The sequence below is a fragment of the Ptychodera flava genome, chromosome 18, assembly GCF_041260155.1.
Source record: "Ptychodera flava strain L36383 chromosome 18, AS_Pfla_20210202, whole genome shotgun sequence".
Lineage (NCBI taxonomy): Eukaryota > Metazoa > Hemichordata > Enteropneusta > Ptychoderidae > Ptychodera > Ptychodera flava.
In genome coordinates this window covers 38044476-38071934 of record NC_091945.1, presented here as the reverse complement: position 1 = coordinate 38071934, position 27459 = coordinate 38044476, and the positions used below count along the sequence as shown (strand labels likewise).

General features: G+C 37.5%; 1 protein-coding gene across 2 annotated transcripts; it reads left to right on the top strand.

Moving 5' to 3' along the window:
• The first annotated feature begins 610 nt into the window (after positions 1-610).
• On the top strand, positions 611-27027 carry LOC139117738 (arginase, hepatic-like). Of its 2 annotated transcripts, XM_070680980.1 has the most exons (9): positions 611-723; positions 2092-2251; positions 20954-21026; positions 21158-21264; positions 21479-21801; positions 22160-22264; positions 22784-22860; positions 23676-23735; positions 25155-27027. In XM_070680980.1, the coding sequence occupies exons 2-9, from the start codon at positions 2171-2173 to the stop codon at positions 25271-25273; spliced, it is 945 nt and encodes a 314-aa protein (XP_070537081.1). In that variant the 5' UTR covers positions 611-723; positions 2092-2170; the 3' UTR covers positions 25274-27027. The 2 variants fall into 2 exon arrangements, with proteins under 2 accessions (XP_070537081.1, XP_070537080.1); XM_070680979.1 differs by lacking the exon at positions 611-723 and having other exon boundaries at positions 2019-2251.
• The last annotated feature ends 432 nt before the right edge of the window (positions 27028-27459 follow it).

Here is a 27459-nt window from a genome sequence, read left to right as displayed (position 1 = left end):
AAACAGTTTAAGTTATTTTACCCACAGTCCTCTTTGATCTGTACACAATGAGATCTCTCATGGACTTGAAGCAAAGTTCTGTACACGGAACTGCTTGGTCCATTTTTCAAATTTCTGACAGCATTGTTCTGATAATCATTTCTTATTTCCAACTATGAATAATGAGAACATCAACCCTTTTTCCACGGAGGAGAAAGCAATTTTGTAATTGTGTCAACACATATTTCTACAAATGTACAGTATTTTCAGGGAAACTAAGGGAGTGAGCTGCATCTGTGTTGGCACTAAGAAAGGGTATTGACTTTTGAATGCCAATGACAAAGGAAATTTGCATGTCTGACAGGTGGTATGATGAGACAATCTCAGTTGCTGATAACTTTCCCATCAAAAGTGTACAATATTTAGCACTTTAAAACATCGGCCTCTTATGTAAGTTATTTCAGGGCATACTTTTAATAAATAATCTTGAAATTATAAGTTTCAAGTTCAAAAATTCATAAAATTGAATTAGCCTGCATGCACAAATCAAGGAGCATTGTGGGTAACCTCACTTACTGTGACGTACATGCTCTACAGTATCAAAGTATTTCATTGGATATTTACTTGGAATTGGAATATGACCTTGTATTGGTCTCGCGCACAGACGGCGTCCTTCGTCGTTTTATTTTTAACATTTAGAACAGCAACGACCTCGCGCAGTCGCAAACATATTTATTGGCTCAGGTGAGTTATTAATGAGCTCGACTCCACCCCCCTCATTACACGTAATTGTCAGAGTTTCTCTAGCTGCAATAATTGTAGCCTTGGTGGGCTGCCAAGCCGCACGACCAGCCCACCAAGCATGCCAAGGCTACAATAATTGCAGCTAGCTTTTCTCAAGTCCTCACCCATCAAAACATGTTAATTATCATCGCGTTGCCCTTTGTACCTCCTTCACTATAGTCAATCATGTGGCCCTATTTCACCATAATACTTTCTCACATTGTTGGTACAGCACTGTATTATAATGAGACACAGCAGTTAAGGTAGTACCCGCCTCAAAATGAAACGACTTTAACTTTTGCTGAACTTTCAGTAAGGAAACTTTCAACCATTTCCTTTCAAAATCAAAAACACAAATCGGGGGTCACCGTGCAAATAATGTTGCTATAGAAACAGAATACCTAAAATTTTAGCGACACTTGCAATTTAAAATGGCCAAAATCCCTGCGTTAATTCTAGGGGGAAATGAGATTTTCGATTTTCACAAAAACAAGCCGGCAAAATCTTTAGTCAATCCGTGAGCTTCAAAATGAGCCCCACAAGTCAGAGCCCCACAAGTCAGAGCCCCACAAGTCAGGTACACCCAAAACCTACTGTAAAGGTTTGAGAGTCAGAATATCGGCTCGAATATCTGTCGCCGGGGCACATGAGTTAAAACAGAGCGGTACGTAACACCACGGTTACCTTACTCACAGCTATAGTCGACTAGTCTAAGGTTGCTACAGTTGGAACCGTCGCCCACAACTCTCCCGAGCAAGCGATTTTGTGCAAATTCGCCTGGCTACGGAACAGTAGCAGTAGTTTGAAAAAAGAACTGAGAGCAGGCAGTATCGTCAAATTGTACAATACATCGGGTGCTGGTGTTCTTGAGAGAGACTGTAAATGCGTTTATTCAGAAAGGACACACTAAACCTAAGATAACATGAATGCACAGTGTTCAAGAAAAACAATTCCATAAACAAGAAATGCAAATGTCCCCTTACAGTTGTTCATATTATAATACTAGAACAGGTCGGAGAGTGCAATTTTTTGCCTCAATTAGATGTACACTGCACTGTACACATGCAATAGATTTAACATCTCGAACAATTGTATAAACAATTTACATGTACTTTGACCAGGACAATCGCATGCCAATGTGTAAGAGGTTGAAAAGTGAAGTTCCTTTGGAATGTGTACTCCCATTGTGACTAGTTGTAATGTAAACCTATGCGGTGTCAGTTCAGGTCACAGCATGACCTGGGACGTTCTAAACATCATGTGATTCCCACTCGGCCTATTTAAAGAACTGTGTAGAGTATCGTTGTCTATTTCCTGTGATTGTTTCAGCTGGTGTCACGGGCTCTCCACCAAACCGTGCTTGTGAAAAGTGGATACTCAGGCTTCCGCCCCAGCATCAGAGCACGCGATGGCAGTCAACGGCAAAACGTCAGACATCCCAAAGTTCCACGACGTTGGAATTCTTGGCCTCCCTTTCAACAAGGGACAGGTAAATCAATATTATTTAACTACATCCTCTTTCCGTTAACAACTTTAGTTACATCATATCAGTGTATCAGTAACGGCAAACAATGTCTTTTGTAATGAAGAGTACGCCGGACACCGCCTTTGATATACGTGTCCGGCGTATACATAGACAAGCGACTGAATGTGTGGCAGCTATAGGAAATTGATCACCTGCACACGTTACAGTGCAGTGTTGGCGACTTGGGGCAAAGCTTGCTACGGCTGAAACTCGAATTATCTGCAATTTTTACAAGACAAACATGTATGCACTGAAGAATAAGGTAAGAGTTTTAAGAAATTCTGTCAGAAACAAAATACAGAATAAAAGGGTAATTTTAATAAAGATGACATTAAAGTTCTTAAAGATTCCAACTTGGGGCCGGGGACTGAGTGTACAACAATTACCTGTCTTGACAATTCACCTCTTGTCGTGTGTAATTTCCACATGTAGGTTAAACCAGTATTGTGGAGTGACTGTGGTTAAACCACCCAGTTTGATGTAAGGGGCGGACCATTTGATATCCTGGGGGGGGGGCTTGGAAGATTGGTGGAGAGCCATTATTTTTTTCCCACCTGCTCATCATGAATTATTTTTTTCTACAGGGCATATGCTGGCAACTTTTTTTTTCACTTTCCTTCTTCGAGATATATTTTTTTTTTTACCAAATTTCGGTGCAATGTTTGTTTGCTTGGTTTTTCACACCCAGTAACAAGATGCTGTTCTATCGCACACAGACTATATTCAAGAAACTAAATAAAGATATATAAATACATGTACATTTTTGATTCACTTTACAAAAATATCAGTTTATAGATCTTATTTATACCATGGGTAACACACTGAAAATACAAATCAAACAACCTGATTACTGAGTTCTACATTAAGCATTAACAACCTACAGTGAAAACTTTTCTGAGAACATCTCTGGTGTCATCAGAAGAGATGATGGTATCCTACATCAGGGCTGTCAATGTTTTTCAGAATAGAAGGGTACAAGTGAAAGAACAGGAGGGTACAGCCTTATGCGGAGTGAAGTGGAGCAAGGCGTGCGCGCAAGCGCACGCGGGGGGAGGCCAGGAGGGGGGTGTCCCCCCTCCTGAAGCTGAAGCTTTTCTAATTATTCATCTTCAATTGGTGGCCTGTGGTGGCACTTTTGAGGGCAATTTACTGTCAAGTTTATTATAACTGAAGTATCAAAAGTAACATGAAATTGAATCTTGTGAAATAAATTTATGAAAGACAAACAGAAGTATTACAGAGTTTGTATGTTTATTGATACACCAGGTTATTATTATTTGCATACAAATTCTGTTGAATTACAACCTGCTTAATAAAGATCATAATCTGAAAATCTTCCTCAATGAGACCACTTCAGACGAGTTCTTGTTTTCAGTTGCTGAAAGCTACAGTGATAGTAGCTGTAACTTTTGACAATTTTTCAGTGTTTTTGTTTGTGTATTTATTTCAGTTCCTCGTTTAATAAATTCTAAGTTATTGTTCCTCAAGCTTGAAATGGTTTATGCTTTATAAAACTCCAGAGCTACTGCTTGATTTTTATTGATGCCGCAGAGTGCATCGAACAATTGCCAAGATTTTTTTTTCCGAGTCACAATGGTCCATAATTGTTTTTCCGTCAGCCACTTAAAGCCAGATTTTATTTTTCGAGCAACTCCACCTGGCCTTTCCCCCCCCCCAAATCTTCCAAGCCCCCCCCCCAGGATATCAAATGGTCCACCCCTAAGCGCTAACTAAGGTCCACGTAAGCCGGTGAAGTCCCGCACGATGTAGTGTAGTATTCTATTACTACACTACTCTTGACGTCACCGGCGCCTCTGTCATTGTTACACCACGCCATCAGATGCCTGATTTCCGTATCCATCGTGCTCCATTAGTTCGTACACCATCAATGGGCCATTTCCAGGAGCCAAACGGCGGGTTTCAAACGAACTACGCTTTTCCTTTGATTTTCCGTGTGAATAGCGATCGCGTCGTTACAACCTCGGGTTACCACACTACTAACGCATCAGACAAAAAAATGAACAGAAATACAAAGAAATGAACTTCTTGAAACCCTCATTTGTTTTATTTTTTCTCCTTTTGTTTGTCTTTTGTTTTCTTGCTTTGTCGTGCTTATCTTTTCTTTTGTTGATGAATGTTTTCTTAGAAAAAAGAAAAGAAACATAAAACATAGACATGAACGTGTACAGACTGAGTGACCGCAAAAAATATAAGTATGGTATTTCATTCTGTATTTGTTGTCTATGTTTTGTCTTTTTGTCTACTTTAGGTCTTTCCCTTTTCGTTTGTCTGTGTGTTGTTTTTCCGTTTGTTTGTTCGTTCATTTTTTTCTTGTCTGTTATAAAGCCTGAGGCCCGTGTAGTTTATGTTTTGATTTGTGTCTGGTTATGTGATGCGGTCGTCTATTTTATCCCTGCAGTATCACAAGGCGTTCGCAAGGCAGATGTTGTCAACCAGTAGCAATTCCTTATCATATCGTAATTGGATTCTGTACTTGATACTTTCGATATAATGTGTTCCCTTTCTGAAGATTAATTTCTTTCTGTCCAAGCCTGTTTCGGAACCGATAGGAAGGATTTTTCCTCCTTTGGGGAAGAGACAGCGTGTGAAATTCACGCTAACCCGATGGCCCGAGGCCAGCTATTTTCATGCCGGACCAGAAACTCTTGAAAGATGTCCTGCTGTTCCTAAAGACGCGAGCCAGTAACTTTTACTATATGGAAAGACGTATTCCCGAATGTTTTGCTGTTCGAAATACCTGACAAAATTATTCAAAGATACGAAATTCATTTTTTCAGGACATTTGCAAAACTTGAAATTTGCAAATAAAAACTGAATAGACTAATCGGTACTGCATCTGGGCGGAAAACTACCTTTCATTTTCTCGCGGTAGTAGTGGCACTATTCAATATCTCCCAATTAGAGACCTCGATGTGGTCATAAAAGAGTCATTGTGAACAGGTGAAGCGTATCTACCGTGTCGAGGTAAACTGGACAACGAAGGGTGACACTTTTATATGACATCGGATATTTACAGCTACTAGAAAACACAGTATCGAAATGAGAATCGGGTCAGATATGTAAGGTGGTGAAATCTCCGACACAGGATATTTACCCACCGTTTTGGAAAAGTCAAGTATCGTATAGGCCTAATTAAAGTTAGAGTCGGACTACGGAAGTCGGGCTTGGCCAGACCGCGGGGCCAGATCTGTAAGGTAGTGAAATCCTCGGTATTATCTTCTTTGACTTACACTTGAGTTCCATGTAGACCCTCCCTTGCTTTTCGGAATACTTGTTGAGGCTGGAGCGCGGCGGTTCATAAATTTGGAACATGTCTGCGATATAAAACTAAATTTGTGAATGCGATGTTGTAGAGTTTACCAGAAAGCACTGTCGTTCGGTGGGCTATTCAGCTCTGGGACTATTCACCCCTTAGACGAGTGTACAGAAGCGAGAAACACCTCGGTACACTCGTCTATGGGGCGAATAGTCCCAGAGCTGAATAGCCCACCAAACGACTGTGCCAGAAAGAGAATTGTATGTGGCCATAGGCTCTTTCTAAAAATTGGGCAACGACAATCATATTATAGCTTTTCCGCATCCTGTCTTCAAATAATATAGCCAACAGTTATTTTAAATTTTATGTAACAGTTGTATTGAACGGTTATTGGAAGGGGAAGAGGTATCTGGTATAGGCCTACAGTACTCTAGCCCTGCGTACAGGTCTGTGTGTTTCCGGCGTTATACGGCCTCCACCACACAGACCTGTACGCAGGGCTAACGGTACTCCATCTTGGCACTTTTAATGCTTCATTTCCCACATCGTCGATCTCTAGTCCAGAGAAAAAAGAAAAGGTCGACGCGAAGGTGTTTACAGTATTGGTGTAAGTGATGTGTGCTCTGACAAGAAGCAACTCATTTTGGTCTTTTCATCATGACCCTTCTCTGAACGCTCTGCCGCAGAGATATCGCGTGATGTACGTTTTCAGCTGAAACTACCAATCGCGATTATTCTCTCATATGGGGTAAGCTGATGCCTTGCGGTTCTGAAACTTGCGAAAAGGTCATATATCTTGTGGTCATCCCAAAGCATTTCCTCGAGAAAAGTTGAACGGAAAGTCTTAACTGTTCAGTACCGGGATGCATAAGCTTTTGGGTTTTTTTTCTTTTTTAAGTCCCGTACAAAAATATACCCTCTTACCAACCTTCAGACCATTTGACAGTCGCATCAATGTTTTTATGGTAGTTATAGCAGTAGTACTTGCTGAAGAAAGGAAATAGCGGTCACTTTAGGCGTCTCAGTCTGGTAGAAGTCCGACGAATTGACTATAACCTCACTAAAAACCCCAAAGCAGCTGCTATATTTCCCGTTAACTTCCAATTACCAAGTACTCAGTTTGTCGAGTTTTGGACGACATTTTTCAAAAAAAAACTGACTTTCTGTATAAGGATGTACGTGTTACAGAAGTATGTAATTTTCTAATTACGAACAATGCAGATTCACGATCAAAGCTGAAAACCAATGCAGCTGGACATGTGTGAATCATTTAGCTAAATAAACTCATAAAGGAGTGCTGATTGGACCAGAGACGTGCTATTAATTGCGTGATTGGATACTTGTAATTATTCATATTTCCAGGTGCAACTAAATTGCTTGCAGTCGTCGTCCAAATATTGCACTACAAGCAAAAACTGGACATTGCTCATTCAATTTGCGACGCGTGACCGCGTCATCATGATGACAGACCATTCTTCTGAAACTAACTGGACAGATATTGACAGAGATTTAGAACACATCACTGCTGCCAATCTGGCTTGACCACAGGCGCTGGCACATTGCTTGGATAATAATCGTATTTAATATGTAGAATGTCTATATTGAACCTGATTATTCAATAAAAGAATCATCCTACGCGATATTAGTGTAGGCCTATAGGCTTACACGTTAACTGGCATTGTACCTATGGCTGCCTGGCTCGGGCACGGCGAACGCACTGCATAATCATCAATGTGTAGAATGTCTACATGACTTCATTATTTATTGATCAATGAGAGAAGAGCAATGACGTCATCTGCCAAGGGTTGTATGCACTGGCGCATACATTGCATGCAGCTTATTCAAAATGGCCGGCGCTGGGTTGGTGTGCCCAGCCGATTTCAGAACGATTTCTCGCCAGTAGCATAGGGTAAGGTATGATTTTAGGCAAAAGAGGCCAGTCGATCGATTGTTTATGCAACCATCTGACCGTTGACCAGTTTTTATCACCGGGAACGCTCAGAGTTCGTGAATTTCGCTGATTTATGAAATCGGGCTGTGAATTACTTTCACGCCTTGACTTCCTGTCTGTGCAGCAGTGGACAACAGGCCAAAGCCGGGCCAAAGCCCTGCAGAGCTCTACAGCCGCTCGGTTAAGCAAGCTGACATGTACAGTAATATCACGCACCGTTATTCTTTAATAAATAATGAAGTCATGTAGACATTCTACACATTGATGATTATGCAGTGCGTTCGCCGTGCCCGAGCCAGGCAGCCATAGGTACAATGCCAGTCAACGTGTAGGCCTATAGGCCTACACTAATATCGCGTAGGGTGATTCTTTTATTGAATAATCAGGTTCAATATAGACATTCTACATATTAAGTACGATTATTATCCAGCAATGTGCCAAGCGCCTGTGGGCTTGACTGTCTCTGTTGAGTACTTTTACAGTGTGCTAATGATGCATTTCTTCTGAACTGTGCCCTTGTTGAGCCAACGTTGCCAGTGCACATGTGCAAAGTTATGGCCAAAATATTATATGCCCGCCGCCGAAACCAAGATATGATTATATTGTTGCCCGGCATCACCAAGAATCATTGTGAGATGTAATTTTCTCAAAGGTTCTGTAACTTCCAATATTTTCGGCATCATTTTACAAGTGGTATAGCCACAAACTGATGACGTCAAATCGCCGTACACAAAACACAGACGCCTTGTAATTATGGCACTGTAAGCTTATATTGTGTACGGCAATTTGACGTCATCAGTTTGTGACTATACCACTTGTAAAATGGCGCCATATTTTCTGTATTGTTTCATTTTATTTTGTGCAATGTAACGTAACTTTCAGACCAGTTTAAATATGGTTGACTCTATTTTGCTTCTCATTATACCCAAATACTCCAGGTTTTCCTAACATTTCGTTTGGTTATGGGCTATATCAATACATCGGCAAAGCGTACTCCTAGGCCACCTTGTCACTTTTTGCACTTATTGATTAGCATGCAACAAGCAATTGTTGACAGTTAATTCCCGTCCAGTAAGTTGTTTCCACTGTATTTGTTAACAAAATGTGGACACTCCTTTTGTATGTTTAGCAACAGTGGACAGTTTCTTTGTCTTATAACCAGTTATCCAGACACGTCTTTTGTGTAAAAAGTACCAATAACTGGACTTTTGTGTAAAAAGTACCAATAACTGGACTTTTGTGTAAAAAGTACCAATAACTGGACTTTTGTGTAAAAAGTACCAATAACTGGACTTTTATGTAAAAAGTACCAATAACTGGACTTTTGTGTAAAAAGTACCAATAACTGGACTTTTGTGTAAAAAGTACCAATAACTGGACTTTTGTGTAAAAAGTACCAATAACTGGACTTTTATGTAAAAAGTACCAATAACTGGACTTTTGTGTAAAAAGTACCAATAACTGGACTTTTGTGTAAAAAGTACCAATAACTGGACTTTTGTGTAAAAAGTACCAATAACTGGACTTTTGTGTAAAAAGTACCAATAACTGGAATGCATAATTATTGAGATATTTGCCTGGTAAAACTGTCTAATATCGAAAGTAAGCGGCAATATCGTATTTACGAGAAAGTCCATCTTACGTAAATGATATTCGCTACCTTAGAAGATAGAATTATAGGATTTATATGAACAGTTGCGAAAGTGGAAAATGGAGATTTCATTCCGTTCATCGGCTAAATATCGTAGTTGCAGTTATCCCTTGCTTAAACAATGGGATGTGTGCTAGGGGGGCAGGTGATATTCTGCCCGACGTCAGGATCGCACATCCTTGAAATGATCTCCTGTCTCCAGGTTACACCGTCACAGTTCCATGTTGGTGCTGTAATGTGTTTCTTACACACCTTTCCCACATAATAGTTATACTGAATTTTTCATGGGATTTGCAAATAACAATCATATACCTTATTTCCATGATAGACGAAAATCCATTATGTATTTTCGTCTTTAAAGTGCGCATTAAATTTGAATCATTGTTATGTGCTTTATCTATTGTTCTTGTGTAATTTTGTAAACCAGCAATTCTCTTTACGCAACGGCTATCTTTCACGAAACATTGTTTAAATTTGTTATTTTTCGATTCCGAATTTGCCGTCGAGTTGGCAATAGTTACGAATCCATTTTGTCAGATGATAACGTTCGGCACTATACGTTATGCACAACTTCCCATTGCGTGTCTACAGAGTTTGTTTCATTCCATGTTAAGTAAGCAGAAAAGGAACGGAAGATTTCAGCTAACATTTATAAAACACCAAACTTTTGTACGTTTTGTGTCATTTTAATATACTTGTATATACAGTCAAACAGCTGCATGATAAATGAAAAGACGACCAGTCAAAACCTGACTCGGATCAGAATTATTTGGACAGAACTGAATTTAAGTCCATTACGTTTAAATACGTAAACATAGTTGATGCTGCCGTCTGAAGTTACAGGTTAAAATCTATAATTATTGCAAAATCAGCGACACATTGCCAGTACGTATGGTGATATTTACCATACTCCCACCTGTCATGTAAAGCGCTCTCTAATGTCAGCTCGTAAACTGCACCTAGCTTTGTTTCGTGAGAATAATTTATGTGTTATTTGTAAATGTACAACAGCTGTTTAAACAACCGCGGTACATATTACGTCTACACGTTGGCCAGACACTGCCCTTTTCACAGGGATGTAAGGTCGATACATGGATTAGCGGTAGCGAGCAATCATCCTCTTGAAAGCTGCGTAATGTTTGCGTGTAAGGATGTAGAATGTTATAGAGTCTGATTTAGTAGTGTAAGTAGATTTGAAAAATTACAAGATGCACGTAGAAATATTTCAGCGAAGATTAGGTTGCCCAATCTTAATCTTAATCTTAACGTTACGCAGTAAATACTAAAAACTAATTTCAGTCACGACATATTTTGAGAAAACTCTCACTTATTTCCACAAGACGTATTCCCCGAATCTTTTATCTGCAGAAAGTGACTTCATTGATTACATTTCTGCTCCACAATGGTACAATGGTAAAACAAGATGATAATGTAGTTGTGAAAATCTTAATATATATTTTCGACTTTATTTCACCCAAACTCAACTTTTTAAGATTGTAATAGCTTAGGAACATGCTAAAAGACTGATCGACAAGCATGTCTTAGTTCTTGCCTTAAGAAATAAGAAGGCTTTAACAGTCCCTGCTTTTAGACATAACATATAGAAGATAAAGAAGGCTTGTATATGCTGATGAGTACACTGTAAGCACTGCAATTTAGTAATATTGGCGAAAATCCAAGAATCACGCTCAAAGTTTGATTGAGCAGAGACAGCCAACAAAACACTACGTGCATAAAGTTGTTCCCAAGCGATGGCAGGGGGGATTTTGATTTGTTTATCTGCGTCAGCTTGCGCGGACTGGAATAGATGGACAGGATTTTTCCTTGTCAGACGACTTCTGTTCAGTGTGCATATAACTGAAAAACAGGTTCAAATGCCGGGCATAAAGTATAATTGGGTTGTTTTCTTGAGTTTGTCGATGGCTGGGGCTACGATACGTCGCAGAGAGGCCTTTTATTTGGATGGGACTGTGTGGAGTATGGGGAACGGGGAGATTTCTAGATGAAATTTAGAGAGAAGGTCTTTTAGGGACTGGTCAGTCTCTTCGGCCTGGGGGGGGGGGCGGTGGATTATTTTTTGCCGACGTCAAAAAGTGGCTGACCCCCCCTATTCAAACTTTCGAAAACAGGCTGACCCCCCCCCCCTATTCCAGCTTTCAAAAACAGGGTGACCCCCCTGCGTGCGACAAAGGTAAAAGAAAAGGTGGAATATAAATTGAATAATTCAGTGTGTATATATATATATATATATATATATATATATATATATATATATATATATATATAATTTAAACATTCAGTCATTCTGTGTTTTAATGAAATTGTTGTCATGTCAGTTGTAAGATAGGAACTTGAAAGTGTCAATTCTAAAGTTTGAATACAGTATTTTGAATGAGCTGTGAATGTACTCCACTCTTTTTATGCATAAAGCAGATGTCAAGAACGGTTGTAAGAAAAATTTGATTGTGAAATATTAGTGCATGCTGCTTTCTAATACTGAATTCTCATAGAGGAAACAGAAAAGTATCAGGAACTTGTCATGCTTTTCATATGAACTGCAGATTTCATAATGATCAGTACACTTTGCAAAACAGACATTCAATTTACAGACATCAAGATATATCTGACATGATATCTCTGATATATTAATTTACTGCGCCCGAAGGCCGAAAATATTAAACATCCTGATATCTCTAATATATATACATATCTGATATATGAAAGTCATGCAGCTGAAGGGCATGCTGAAAAATATTGTTTGATATTTGAAAGAAATGCGCCCTAAGGGCGCGCCGAAAAATTTTAAGCATACAAGTATGTCAGATATATATATGTCTGATATATTAAAGTTTTGCACTATGGCGGGGCTCTGAAAAATGTCTTATTATTATTAAAGTTATGCGCCCGAAGGGCGCGCCGAAAAATGCAACTGAATGATGAAATTTGTGGCTTGCACAATGCATTTTTCGCAAGTATGAAAAATGTCGAAATTAGAAAACACACTGACCCCCCTATTAGGCATTTCAAAAACATGGTGACCCCCCACCCATCAAAGTCAAAAACAGGGTGACCCCATGAATCCACCGCCCCGCCCCCAGGGCGAAGAAACTGACCAGTCCCTTATTTGGATGGGACTGTGGAGTATGGGGAACGGGGAGATTTCGAGATGAAATTTAGAGAGAAGGGAAAGCTAACGAGTTTGACGTTTGGAGGTTGACGTTTAGGAAAATAGTAACGAACCGCTATTAATTTTCCGATCTATTTTTGATTTTGTTCAAAAATCTTGGGAATTGCACGTTACTTAATGTAAAACACATTTGGTCACCACTGTTCCAACCAAGCTGTTGGCAGCCTGTATTTGATACCATACGTATAACTTCAAATCCAAAACTCTCACTCCAGTCAAGATCCAGCGAGATTACGTTTGACACTTTTGATATTATGTGAGTTCAGAATTAAAATATAGAAGTTCTTTCATTTTTTCATGACATGGACAAGTTACAGAAATTGGGGCGTTGTCCAAATTTGCTTTGTCTATCAGCAGACTTTAAAAGTTATGGTCGCATCACATCATTACCATCACTCGCTGGAAAGGAAATTCAATGAAAACTTGAAATGAAGGAGGTGATGATAATGTATGAATGGTCAAAGACTAGAAAGGAAGGCACAATAGAGTGGTGTTTCCAGACTAGAGATTTATAAAGGGTCAAGACCCGGTGGCTGCGGTACAGACATTCATTCTCCCAAATTAATATGTTCGATGATGAAAATTGATGACAACTCTCCAGATATAAGTCAAGACGATCGATTAAATTATGACATCAATAATGTCCACTGACTGTCTAAACGTGTCATCTATAGTTGCCTTACATTTGTAAACCTTGAAGATAAACATTTGTTCCAACTGTACATGTTGATACTGTAAGCCATGTATCCCGCCGACTGTAAAAGCTCTTAGGGCACGTGCCAAGTGATATCCAGTACAAAACTCATCATACACGAGTGCACTTGTTTAAAACCATATTTTGACTGGAGGCATATCAGTATACTATATGAATGTTTTTATCACTGTCAGATACCCAATCCATAATCTCTGCGTAATCTCTCCATATTCTCTACAAATGACATTGAATGAAGTGGATACTCCTTGCTAATGAACAGCCACAATTTCTGGAGAGCAAACAAAAACATTTACCACGTACAACATCTTTTTAGCAAAATTACTTACTTCAGGCCTTGGGACTTTAAATTATATGTGAAAATCACAATATAATGTTATGCAATATCAATCGTTGTGAAAAGCTTGAAAACCAGACGGCATAGATAGTTTTTTATCTTGTGCGTCAGTTCATGTGAGCTGTGTCGTGAATCTTGCATTATCCTGATATTAATTGACCTGTGTAATATCAATAGCCTTAGCCTTAGCCTGTGTAATATAAATGGTGTCACTTAGCCTGCGTAATATAAATGTTGTCACTTAGCCTGTGTAATATAAATGGTGTCACTTAGCCTGTGTGATATCAATGGTGTCACTTAGCCTGTGTGATATCAATGGTGTCACTTAGCCTGCGTAATATAAATGTTGTCACTTAGCCTGTGTAATATAAATGGTGTCACTTAGCCTGTGTGATATCAATGGTGTCACTTAGCCTGTGTGATATCAATGGTGTCACTCGGTTTCACGATATCAACGTACTTATCAGTACTCAGACGAAATCAATAAGACAATAAAACTGCGAGTATGAAAGCTTTGATTTAATATACACAATACATAGAACAATAAGTACTCTACCGTAAGTCTCATGCCTTCATGTTGTTCACACAGTGGGCTCTAATGTTCCATTGTCTTTGAGGGTCTAATAAATGCCAGTGGTAGCGCTAGAGTGTTAGCTACGCGACTATGCAAAGTCCGAGGTTTATGGATATGACGATAAATTTTCAGTCTGTAAAGTGATGTATGAGGTAATAACAGCGTAACTTCATCAGTCCGTTTGATCACATTAGCCCGGGCGTATTTCACCTAAACCTGGTACAAGGTTGAACACACATCTGCACTGATCTGTGTAATATTTTAAGAAACAATGGTTTCAAACCGACAGAGGTGTTCGCTATGTGGACCCCTGACACCCTATCTCGTCATTCTAAGTTTAGAGATTTTCTTAATCAATGTAAAAAGCAATGTAGACATTCAGATCAAGGTAAGATGTAACACTTCAGAGAGTAAATGTGCAGCATTTGCCGACGATCTGACATGTTTTACCCGAGATGAGAATTCATCCCATCTGATCTCTTTTTGACATGATAAAGGAGTTCCACTCCCTTTCATGTCTGCAGACAAAACCAGGAAAAACTTAATTTGTTTGGGCTTGGCGCATGGAAAAGAAAGACGAAGAAAATATTCGGCAGTTAGGAATCTACATATCACATAACTAATTTCCCCAAGCAATTTGAGTAAACCATAGGCATGTAGGGGAGGCACCTCAAGTTTTAAATGTGTTCGGTTTATCTCAGCTGAATTAGGTTTTGATGATGACAAGGCATCCTCAAAATGAAAACACTGCAGTACAGGTTGATCACCTTTACTGTGGCACAGAAATCTATCAAATAGCCATCCAAAGTCAAGAAGACTGCTCTTAGCGCAAACTATTATGAAGGAGTGTAAGGTTTCCATCAGCCCTGGTCTCTCACTTCCTCCTTGCCTTTCAAAGCGGCTATAGACACAAGAACTCGTGAATTTCAATTTAAAAATTTCATCGTGTATTGTACACAAACTATAATCTCTACAGAAGGGTTATGGACCAAACACTCCTAATGGAGACACCGTGGGGCAGTGGTTCGGATACCGGACTCACTATCGGAGGATGGTAAGTTCGAGACAGTGTTGCGCCCCTGAGCAAGGCACTTTACTCCTAATTGATCTGGCGGGTAGTGGGTTATTGGTACCTCATCCAGTGATTGGTTCGCCTGTTGGATGAGTAATTAAAAAAATAATTCAATTAAAAAAATAAAAATAAATTCCTTCTGTAATAGCAATGACGAAACGCAAGACCATTTATTTTGCTAAATAGATTCTCTGGTGCATTCTGGGACGAGTTTTATGATTTCTATGAAGTTTTTCTTTTTTCTTGTTTTGAGACCTAGCCTTCACGATGTACGCAAGTGATCCATTTACTTATAATCGTCCCTCATATATACACACATACATATATATATGTATATATATATATATATATATATATATATATATATATATATATATATATATATATATATATATATATATATGTAATGAAGCGAACAGTAAAAATCAATTATTTGCTCTGTATTTGCTACATGATAAATACAACTCACTCTTACAGTACGAAATAGCTCTGGAAAACAACTTAGAAAAACATAGTTGTAAATGGATTAACATTCCACCAACAATAAACGATAATTGATAAGTGATAGCCGTACTGTCACACCTTTCTAACAAACACCATGACTCTTCTTTACTGTTACCAATAAAACATTCAAATAAATATAAAAATAAAGTTTTATAGCTCTATTTGTCTTGGCAAAAACACCTTACCACTATAAATCTCCTGCCATCCTATTGTTTATTCTCTTGGGGTCTATCTAAGCATTTTCTAAGACTCGTAACGCATGGTGATGCGTGTATCCTCAATCGCTAACTACTCCAATATCCAATTTCCAAAAGTCCTTGCATATGACGATAAATGTTCATCTATAAAATGGTAGGACAGGTAAAAATAGTCGTAAATAAGCAAACAATAACCGCCTGATGGCTCTCTTGTGGTCAATTGTTAGAAAATAAAATGCCAAGTTTCTCAGGAAGATTGCTGTCGACATTGACTCGTTCGGAATATATTCAGATTCTTTGGAATTTTCTCATAGACTAGGTTTGTAGATTTCAAGAATGTTTTCTAATAAATTTCTTCAAAACAGGCATCGTATCATTATTTTGTATATGCTAGTCATAACGTCTTCGAAGAATTCATTTTCCTCATTGCTTTAGAATTTGGTTCCGATAGTCTTGCAGATGGATTTAGTGTGGTGTCTGAAAGTATTAGTATGCGAACTCAGTAGGTGTACAGAGACCAAATATCAAGACTCAAGAAATGTTCAAAATACAGTGAACAAACTTGGATTTGGATATCGTTTACCTTATCAGTTATCAGAAAAACCGGTGTGTTCATGAAGATGATATTGTAAGAGGCTTTATTTGATTCTGTACAAACACTTCAAACTTCAAGAAAACCACTTCAAATCTTCCGCCCTCCTATTGTTCAAACATTGGAGATATGCCAAAAGTGTTTCACTAATCTGCACCAAAGCCTCACAATAAATGTCAGTGGGCATCAGGGGCATGTCCCCAGGTTCTGGTTACTCGACTGTGCAGGTTAAATCTTTCACCCAACAATCGATCATGCAACTACAGGATGGGATACTATAACCCATTACCCAGCGAAGCAATGAGGAGTCAAGTGCCTTGCTCAAAGTGACAACTTTAATATGATCTGGACTCTTCTCAAATAGCGAGTCCAGGATCCTGACCATCGCCAGGTGATGCGGTCGGCGGATATGATGGCACACATTCAGTCTGTAAAATGACACAAAAGGCAATAATAGTCATAACAGAGCAATACCAACACTCTGACACCATTTGAATGACAAAAACAGGTCAGATAAGATGCCAGCTATCGTCAGAAGATTGTCATTGACATTGACTTAATTTGGAAATCATATGTAAATGCTCTTTAGCAATTGCTTGTAGAGTAGGTTGTGGATTACCACGAAATGTTCTTCAATAAGCATCTCATAAGTTTGAGAGTATTTCATAGATGCTGGTCAAAATACTTTTCTAAAATTTATTTTCATCACTTTGAAATAGAGTCTTGATGTTTCTACTGACCGACTCATCCGATATGGTCAGATAAAGTATTGACTCATCCGATACGGTCAGATAAAGTATGGAATCAGCAGGGTATTATAAGACCATAATATCGAGTGTCAGTAGTAACAAAATTTAGCTTTTTGAATTTGTTTTATTTGTTTTATTGAAAAAATGTTATTGTCATCGGAAATATATCAACGCTCGATAACAACGCTTAGTTTTGAACTTTGACACGCTTCACACCTTTCGCCATTTTGTTTAAAAAGTTAGACGAGGAAAGATCGCTATTGCATTGAAAATCACTTCTCAATCAAATGCTTGTGTAAACCACAGCGTGAATCTTCAGATGCGTAATAATCCTTACCATATTTGTTCTGTGAACAGTTCAAAAACAATTCCGGGATCCTTTCCGCTTATGCTCAGCAGTAGACTATACAAGTAGCTGTTACAACCATGACCAACAATGCAGAGTCACAGAAAATATTTGTATGAAAACATATTTATAATGCGGCTTCATATTTTATATTCTTTTACGCCATGATCACGTTCGTGCGAATTTGTGAGAGTCATAACCTCACAACGGCGCAAATCAACATTGTCGGACTGCTTGAGTGCGACAGAGAATCGAAAAGTTATTTCTTTTTTTCTTTTTTGTGTTTCGATATTGTTCCTGTCGTAGTTGTCGCAGGCAGCGGATCATTATCGATATTTTACTTCGAAACATTTTATTTAGATTCTTGAAAATGATACAAGTGACTGTTATAAGTGTCTAATTCTGTAAACGTTTTTAGATTTTAATGATTATGTTTAATGTATATTTACAATAACCGTTCGTAATTATCCGAATTTTGGTTTGATATAGAGATCACACAAGGTAGTCTTAGAAACTCAGGATATGAGGAATTTACGTTTATTGATTGCTAATTTGCATATTTAATACCTTTTTGAGACAAGGCAAAGTATCTTTGAAAGTTTTGGTGATATGTCAAATCACTTTGCATGTACGATAGTACGGCGCGCTGAAAGTTTAAGGCTTGAAAGAGTGTACGAGGCCATAGATTACATAGTTTTGGATATGCACTTGTGCCGATATTTCGCAGTAGGTAACACAAATAGTGTCCGCTAACTGTTTTGCCCCCACCCGACAAGCTCCAAGCGATATCTATCTAACACACTATTATACCCCATGCTCAAATCAGAAAAATCGCGACAGCTTTTGTCATGTTACAATATTTTAAAGATGTCGTTGTGAAATCATTTACAAAGTTACAATCAGAACAAATTTTAGTTTTGTTTTATTTGATGTTTCTTCGCTTACTATTTTCTGTTTTACAATTGTATCGGCCCTTGAGAACCATGCCTTCTTGAAAAAGTGATACTATGCTCTGTCTATATTTTGCTTTTTGCATTTTCTTCATTGTTACTCACATGTTCACACACGTGGGCTAATATTGTCGCAGCGATGTCTGTCTGTGTGTCTGTGTGTGTCTGTCTGTCTGTCGTCTATCTGTCTGTGCGCTCAATATCTCAAAACGGCTCATCAGATCAAAATCAAATCGGGTACATAGATTCAGTTTGATTAGTTTTTGGTGGGTGTGGCTTGCTTACTTTTTGCTCATTTGCATAATTATTGATTTTAGAAGAAACGGATATACATTGAGAACGACTGCACGCAATTTGATTAGATTTGCTACAAATGTTGATCACACCAAGATATATCAGCTGTGAAAGTTATTAAGGGGTGACATGAAAGATATTTGCCAATTTGCATATTTAATGAAATTTCCTAATTAGGGATATATATCTGAATTTACTCGATCAAAATTGACGAAACTTGTCATGTAAATTAAAGACACTATGATATAACATTATAGAAAGTCATTAAATGACAGGTTTTGGCTCACATTTGGTTATACCAATGTGAGTTTATCGTATAAGCTGAAGTCGATGGCGTCTGTATGTATGTGTGTATGTATGTATATATGTATGTATGTATGTATGCATGCATGCATGTATGTATGTATGTATGTATGTATGTATGTATGTATGTATGTATGTATGTATGTATGTATGTATGTATGTATGTATGTATGTATGTATGTATGTATGTATGTATGTATGTATGTATGTATGTATGTATGTACGTACAGTATGTCCGTCAACATCAAAAACACGCAAACCGCTGCACGTTTCAGCTTGGTATTTGGTGTGTGGATGTATCCTGGGCTATAGATGGGATTTTGTTCAAATGAAGTCTGCATTGCCAAAATTATGCAAATGAGCTTACAAAATGTGAAAATGGTCAAGAATTAATAACTCGAGAACCGCTGTTTTGATTGCTTTGAAAATTTGTGTGCAAGTACCTTAGGTGAACCTTATACAGTTTTATGAATATTGTGAAGATATCCTTAATTTTGTATTTTTGCTGGATTTTTTGGTGATTTTCATTTTCAGTAAAATTCTTCTACTCTGAAATCGCCGGCCCAATCGCTCTCAAGTTTTGGTTGGATCTTTGCGAGGGTGTTACTCTTCTAATTTGTTGAAATTATGACAAAATTGGGAAAATTACTATTTTGGAGCAATTTTGTCATTTTTGGTCAAAAAATCTTAAATAGTATTTTCTTTTTAAAACCCCTGGACAGACAGCTTTTATATTTGGTACACAGACGTACAGAGATGACAATAGTTAGATATGTGGAAATTGTCCTGAAATATACAAATTTGTATTTTTAAGACAATATTGTCATTTTTGGTCAGAAAACGATCTCAAAATTACTTGTTTGATAGCGTTGTAATTTGGTATTAAGCCCCAAGGGATGTTATTAGATAAATTTTCTGCTCAAAGTGTTGGGAAACCCCCCAAATTTGTATATTTTAGGTAATTTTCTCAGTTTGTGACCTTAAATGACCTACACCAACCCAGGATATGTTGTGAGACAGTTTCGAAGGCTGTGAACATAATTTTGTCATATTTGGTATCAATTTGTAGGAAAATTTGATCCAGAAAACAAAGCTGAGGTGAATTTTTTCATTGCGGACCAATTTTTGCAACTTTTCTATGTAAGACATACAAGAACTGATGAGAAATTTGGATCCAGGATAATTCCAGATGTTGTAATCACCGCCCACAGTGGAAGGCATTTCACTATCTGTAACTAACTTAAGTGCTGTTTACATTAGAATGATAACACTCATCGGCATTAATTAAAAACTTCCCAAGGTTGTAAATAGTTTCCTGTCATCTGGCGTTATGTAATACCAAGGGATGGAACATTTGATATTCAGGAGGGGGTAGGGTCTACAGGATTGATGAGGTAGCATTACTTTTTTACCAGATCCCTTGTACATTTTTTTACCCACTCCCACCTTTTCTTTTTATCAAGCCTTCTCTGTCTATTTTTTGTTGTTGACATTTGCTTATGTATCTACTTGTCGCATTGCTACAGAAGTTGATATGTATGTTCTTAAAGATGACTTCCAGTACCTAAGTTGTAGACCTTATTTGCTTTTGTCATTCTTGTTTTTCCTTTTTTAATTATTTCTCAATGGACCAATTCAAACCTAGTGTGAGCACACTGTCCTGTGACGGTATTTTTAAGAAATAGACGCACTGGCCGCAAACAAAGCTGATTTGCTTGCATTTATTGAAGCAGATAGTTTCATGAGTATATTTCGACAGTGGATAGGCTAATTTATTATTTTGCAATTTCTGACGGGCATTGCTATGGTCTTGGAAGATGTCGATCAGTAGGATATAATGAAACGGTGACCTTCTCCGTAATGAAGGCGAAAAGGCTTGAAATCATCACACAGTGAGACAAATACAAGCTTTCAATCATTTGATTTGTCTTTATCCAGTTGAAACATTCAAAGTATTATTTCCTTTTTAGCCCAAGCCTGGGGTCAAGTATGGACCAGAAGAAATAAGAAAAGCAAATTTGACTGAGGGAATTAAAGACCTTGGTAAGTATTAGATGAGTGACTCAATATATTGCATGTTACACTGAAAATGTTCAATTTTGGTGATCCCAATCTTATCATGTTTATGTTTTCTATAATCATATAATACAATTAGAAATGCTTTGAGTTTACAGAGCGAGATGTAAAAGACTATGGAGATGTGCTGTTTGATGATATCGAAGATGATCCACCTCACAACGGTGTCAAAAATCCAAGGAATGTTGGTAATGCAAACAAGAAGGTATGGGTGATCGAGTGAATTATTGCTGGTGACTTTCCTTTATAGTTCTATGGAAGGTTTGAAGATTGTTTTGCCGAAATGTTGGCACCGGAATAAACTCGTTATGAAATGTCTCACAGTTTCAGTTTCATTTCATTTCATGTTACGACATTGCAGATCAATTTTCGGTAGATTCCGGTATTCAAACTCGTATATTTGTCTTGCTTTCAAAAAGATTTCAGATGCTGTCAGTCAAGTCATCCAAGATGGAAGACTTTGTATCAGCCTTGGCGGGGACCACTCTGTCGCCATTGGCACAATTCACGGTCACTTGAAGGCACAACCTAATACCTGTGTACTGTGGATAGATGCCCATGCTGACATCAACACACCTCTGACATCACCTTCTGGCAATATCCATGGCATGCCGTTATCATTCCTGATCCATGAATTGAGAGATTCTGTCAAGGATGTTCCTGGCTTTGATTGGCTGTCACCGTGTATCCATGCTAAAGATGTGGCATACATCGGAGCAAGAGACGTTGATTCGGGGGAAAAGTAATGACAATTACGCTTCAAGTTACTTCCGTTGCAACTTTGGCAGCAAAAATGCACAATTGTAAGACCATAAACATAAATGTTTGTTCATGTAACAGTTTCTGTCCTTGTTTGTATCGCGGAAATGGCGGTGGTATTTGTAATGTACAAGTCTCTTAACAGAAGTGATTTGGAACATTTTGAAATGCGATCAAAAGTAAAACTGTATCGTGACCAAAGTTTTCGGAAGTTGATCTCTAAGAGTTCTGAAAAAGTATGTAACAATCATCATCAAGAGGTTGTAAAAATCCTGCCCCTATACAGTCCCTGTGTTTAAATTCAATATCATTTTGTTTTGTCTCGTTTTGTTTTGAGTTAGAAAGACAATAGAAGATCTCGGAATGAAGTGCTTTTCTGTTCGTGATGTCGATATTCTTGGCTTGAAAGAAGTGTTGAAAGGTGTCATGAATGCTATAAATCCAAAGTAAGTATTAATTCAGATTTTTACATTATAAGGGTTTTATTTTAACTTAAAAATTCATTTGGATTTTCAGGGAAATGTCCCTACGTAGTGCTTACGTCAGTATTTACTGATAAGAACATCATATTTCTTCAAATGTTAAAGGACTTTTTTCAATTTCAGGATATCATAATGATAGCAATGTATTCACCGTGCGTATGAGGTTCCTTTCTCATTTCACACTGCATTGAGAAAAGATAGACCAAAGACACACACAACCTCCAGAATCAATTGTGGTTCTGTTTGTTTTAACTGATTACTTATAGCAATTTTGATAGCGGAAATGGTCACCACAAGCCACTTCTCGCTAGCAAGATACAATTTTTTACGAAAAACACCTATCAACTGAACTAATAGACACATAAAATAGCATGTAGATTTTTTACAAACTATTGTCATATTTTGCACTCAAGTTTGCCAGCGGGAAAGAAAGTTTTATTGGAAGTGCATATCCCTTTACTTTTCTATGTTCTTATTTTACAGTAATGACAAATATTATCACATCAGTTTTGACATTGACGCCCTGGATCCAACAGTAGCCTACAGTACAGGAACAAAAGGTATTATTATATCACCATGCCCTGTCCGTCGCATTTTAATTGGTCGAGCTGAACCATGTGACCGACCACAAATATAGAAATAATGGACGACGCGCTGACCATTAAGCCTCGAGCCCGTTAATTTTGGCTTTCCTCTCGCCCGCGCCCATAAATGAACGTAAATGGTCAGCGCGGAGTCTGTTATTTCCATTATATTATCAACGAACCCAAAAATCCGTCAAAATTTACGAAAATTTCCTGTGCGAACGACAAGGGGGCCCCAGAATCTGTCAGTGAGTAGTGCGCGCGCTGAAAAAAAATTGCAAATCCGGAGATTTTTTGAACAAAAGCATCTGAACTTGGCCCACAAGTGCTCCATTTTATTTTGTGGTTGATTATGATCTTTGTACAGATCACAATTTTCGTTTTAGTTGTATAACGTTACTATGTTTACGATATTATTCATATTCACGGACATGAAAACAAACCATTACCATGTATTTGTGGGCAGTCAAGTGATTCAGCTCGACCAATTAAAATGCGACGGACAGGGGCATGGTAATATAATATAAATTCTTATATTTATTGTACGAGGAAAATTAAGCATCAATGAATGCTAAGAATTCCAACTTTCGCTTGTCTTCATGTGGTCGGTATGGTAATATACAAAACATTTACGATTATTTTCGTTGTAAATGTGGGTATTTCCCTCATCATTAGTAGATTATATTGACAAAAAGGCAAAACATCTATATCATACCATAGTTGGATTACATGTGCAACATATCAATAGGTGTGTAGAAATAGTTTGTTTCATCTTCTTTTTTAATTTGTAGCATATGGTGGTCTAACAAGCAGAGAAGGCATGTACATTGTGGAGGAGGTATGGCGCACAGGTGAGTCATCTCGTCAATTCAATTGAACATTTTCGTATTTTTAGTCAAACAGTTAGATGACGGTATGAGTTCCGATGTGTTATTATTATTGCTAGTTAGATATTTCATTAAGTTTGGCACTTTTTTTCTGTATCTTTTTACACACTTTTAACCATTAGGAGGTTCACAATAGCATCTATTCTACAGCAGTAAATCCTTTCCAAAGGCTCAAAAGGTTCCATAACAAATGATGGAACCTTCTAAACAATAAATTCTCTGCAACACTAAGCTCACAGCCCCATTAAAAGTGTATATTTTCTAAAAAAGCCGGATATTTGGCGAGTACTTGTAATTTTAATCATTGCTTACAGTCACGTTGTAGCCAATTTAAATAACCTCTAAAATATGTTTTATTTTCCCCTGTAAAAAATCGCTGCCTTGTTGCGGGCTGAAATTTGTGGAAATCAAACGTTCATTTATAAATCTTGAAAATTGTGTCAGCGATTGCACTCTGTAACAAAAATAGGATACAAAAATAGCCTAGACGCATGATTCTAGTTCATTATATTCACAATCGTTGCACTTTTCGACTGGAAATACTACAGCGTTGAAGCAGGGAAAAGTGAAAACTGATTTTTTAGAGTTCATTCAACTTTACTGTCTGTATCTTTGTGTAAATAATGATTACCAAATACAAATCAAAACCATCGCTAGTACCCAGGCTTTCAGAAAATATATACTTAACCTTTGAGTGCCAAAATCAAATGTTGTCGCTTCATAAACTGTAACCCTCACAATTAAAAAAGTTTGATCAATAACTGTAGCTGATGAAAAGTTATGTCCATTTGCTCCAAAATTATCAACAGCATTACAAAAATAATTTGGTAAAATTTTGCATTTTGTTTGCATATAGAATTAATTGTTTGAAAATGCCGACACTTATCCTCGAACCTTAAGAGCGAACAAAGATTATTGTCAATCCCAAGTGCTTCTTTCTGGACTGACCTTTGTGTCATCAGATCAAAGACATTGTCTCTTTGGATTCTTCATGATAGAAACCTTTATCTCGGCTAATTATTCTTCACCTGCAGAGGAAACAAAGCTACATATTATATACATTATGTATAAGATTTGTTTTCCTTAGCATCGATATTTTGAACCAAAGTTATCCATGTATTCAAAGATACAGTTGCTGTTTATAGTTACCCATAGAAATTAAGATAACACGGAATGGTAGTCGATAAAAACTACTCTGTGGAATCGTTACTTCCACGGGAATAACTCTTGTCCGTCTATTGATTTTCTTTATTTACCCGCCATTGAATTTGGATTTCATCTGAAATACTATTTGTAATTTAGATTTTTTGCTAAAATGGACATTTATTGACATCAAAGTGACATAATCAAAGATAACGATATAATGTGTATGCTTGATTTTAGGGAAACTGTCTGGTATTGACATGGTTGAAGTCAATCCCACCCTCGGTGGTGACATTGAGAAAGAAGTTACAGTGAACACAGCTGTTGAAGTTCTCCTTGCTGCCCTTGGAAAGCGTTGAGAGTTACATAATCTCTGACCTGATGTCGACTAATATATCAAAGCTGACAACTTCAACTTTGACAATCTCATTAATCGGAAATTAGCACTATACAGAACTCACTAATGCTAAGTTTTCGAAATATATATTTTCTTTCCATTGTGCACTTTACAGATATCTACAACCAGTAAATAAACAACAAAATATCCACTGTGTTCTACAAAGCTTTCAATTCAAAATTCGTTAATATAATCATCAGTTCACCACTTGTATGAGGGCGATTCGTTTACATATATATCAGCTTAGAATTTCAACATTTAACCACTTTTGAAATCGGTTTATATCGATCAAAAATAATGCTTTTTAATTTATTGCGATACAGTGTAATGTAGATGCTTGATGCGTTTTGCTTTTGATCCAGTGATTTCATGAAATCTTGTTAAAAAGACACCACAGTATGATCGTTAGATGCATTTCAGTTGATTTGAATCGTAGTACGTTCGATAATTATTGACAGTCCTGCGACTACGACTTTCACTTGAGTTTCTGCATAACATGTTAATCACGTTTGTTTCAGACAATGTGTCCAAAGCAGCATTACACAAACAAAAATAAAAATAAAAATGATCTAGGACAAAAGGAATAGATAATGATTTTAAAAATCTTACTGTGGCAATTCCAGTCTGATCTACATATGACAGAAATTGGAGCATTTGTGGATTTCTCAATTCTACATTTACAGTTGTATGTACTCTGCATGATAACTTCCTCAAGCGACATTATATCGCTAGACACAAACATATTCGAAGCAATGCAGCCTGCAAATTTGCATATGTAAGTTTTAGAGGCAGTGTTATACTTATTTTAAGTTTATAACTGGTTGACGGATTAATTTCGACTTTAACATGCAGCCTTTCGGAGATGCCTTAATTCGCATGTACTTGGGAGATGCCTTAATTTAAATGTGTAAAACTAATGACAATTTTCATGTATAGGCGTAATGGTTTTTGGTAAGTTTCTCCATTTCCGTTGACACATCATTTACTCTTAAACCGCATCATTCTTACTAGTGTTAAGTCAGAATTATTTTCCTATGGATGATGCTATGACGAGATGTAAAGATGATGACGAAATTACTATTTTTAGGTTTTAGACCAGTCTGATTAAAATCCGATGTAGCGATGGATCTGTCTTTTACGCATTCGTATTACAGTTTTTTTTTCCCGGGCCCGCCTCACACTAGTTAGGGAGGACCGCAGAAAAAAGACCGTAATACGAAACCGTAAAAGACCAACCAATCACTACATCGGATTTTAATCAGATTGGTTTAAGGCCTTATTTTCGTATTTTTGATGAAAGATTGTCATTTTTTGAAACAAATCGTGTAATGGCATACCTCCTTGAGAGATTACGATTATATTATATTCTGAATTTCTTATTTTTAATAAAAATTCATTCTAAAATGATGATAGTTGAAACTCATGAAGGGCTTAAACTGTTCAGTGTATGACTAAATCAGACATTTAGTGTGAACTACATTATTGTTAACAGATAGCCTTTGTGTTACAATTGTGCGCATGCTCTATGGAACTCACTTCCATCTGAAATCGGCACTGCTAGAATTGTTTACCGTTTAAATGGAGTTTAAAGACTCATATTTTTACTCAGTACAATTTGCGATTTTTATTTTCCTTTCCTATTTGCAAAACACGCTGAGATGTATATGTGTAGCGCGCTTTTTCTAATAATGATAAATAAATAAACGTATACCTCCATATTCTACCTTTCATATGTTAGACTTATCATGATGCTGTTTATGGGAATGTAATTACTGTTAATGACTTTATAAATTTTTACATTACCAAAAACGAAGCGACCGAGTGGCTGCATGATATAACTCAGCTTTATAATGGCAGTTAGGGAGCCTTCAGTAATTACATGGGGAGGGCTGGGGGAATTTGGGCGAGGGTCACTTTTAAGAAAACTTTCTATGGGGGAGGGTCACTTTTTATAAACCTATCTTGGGCGAGGGTCACTTTTTATAAACCTATCTCGGGGGGTCACATTTCACAGAACCTTATTTTACGTCCGAACCTTTGATTGTCCATGTAGTATTTCCTGAGTAGAAATCACCGACGAAATATGTTGATTCTTTTAAATACATACACATTATCGAAAGCTTCACAAGCAAAGAAGATGCAGTGGTA

Coding starts and splice junctions, on each gene's coding strand:
- LOC139117738 (XM_070680980.1), top strand. CDS start 2,171: ATGGCAGTCAACGGCAAAACGTCAGACATCCCAAAGTTCCACGACGTT. Junction 21,802..22,159: donor GACGTTGATTCGGGGGAAAA/GTAATGACAATT, acceptor GTTTTGAGTTAG/AAAGACAATAGAAGATCTCG. Junction 22,861..23,675: donor CTACAGTACAGGAACAAAAG/GTATTATTATAT, acceptor TTTAATTTGTAG/CATATGGTGGTCTAACAAGC.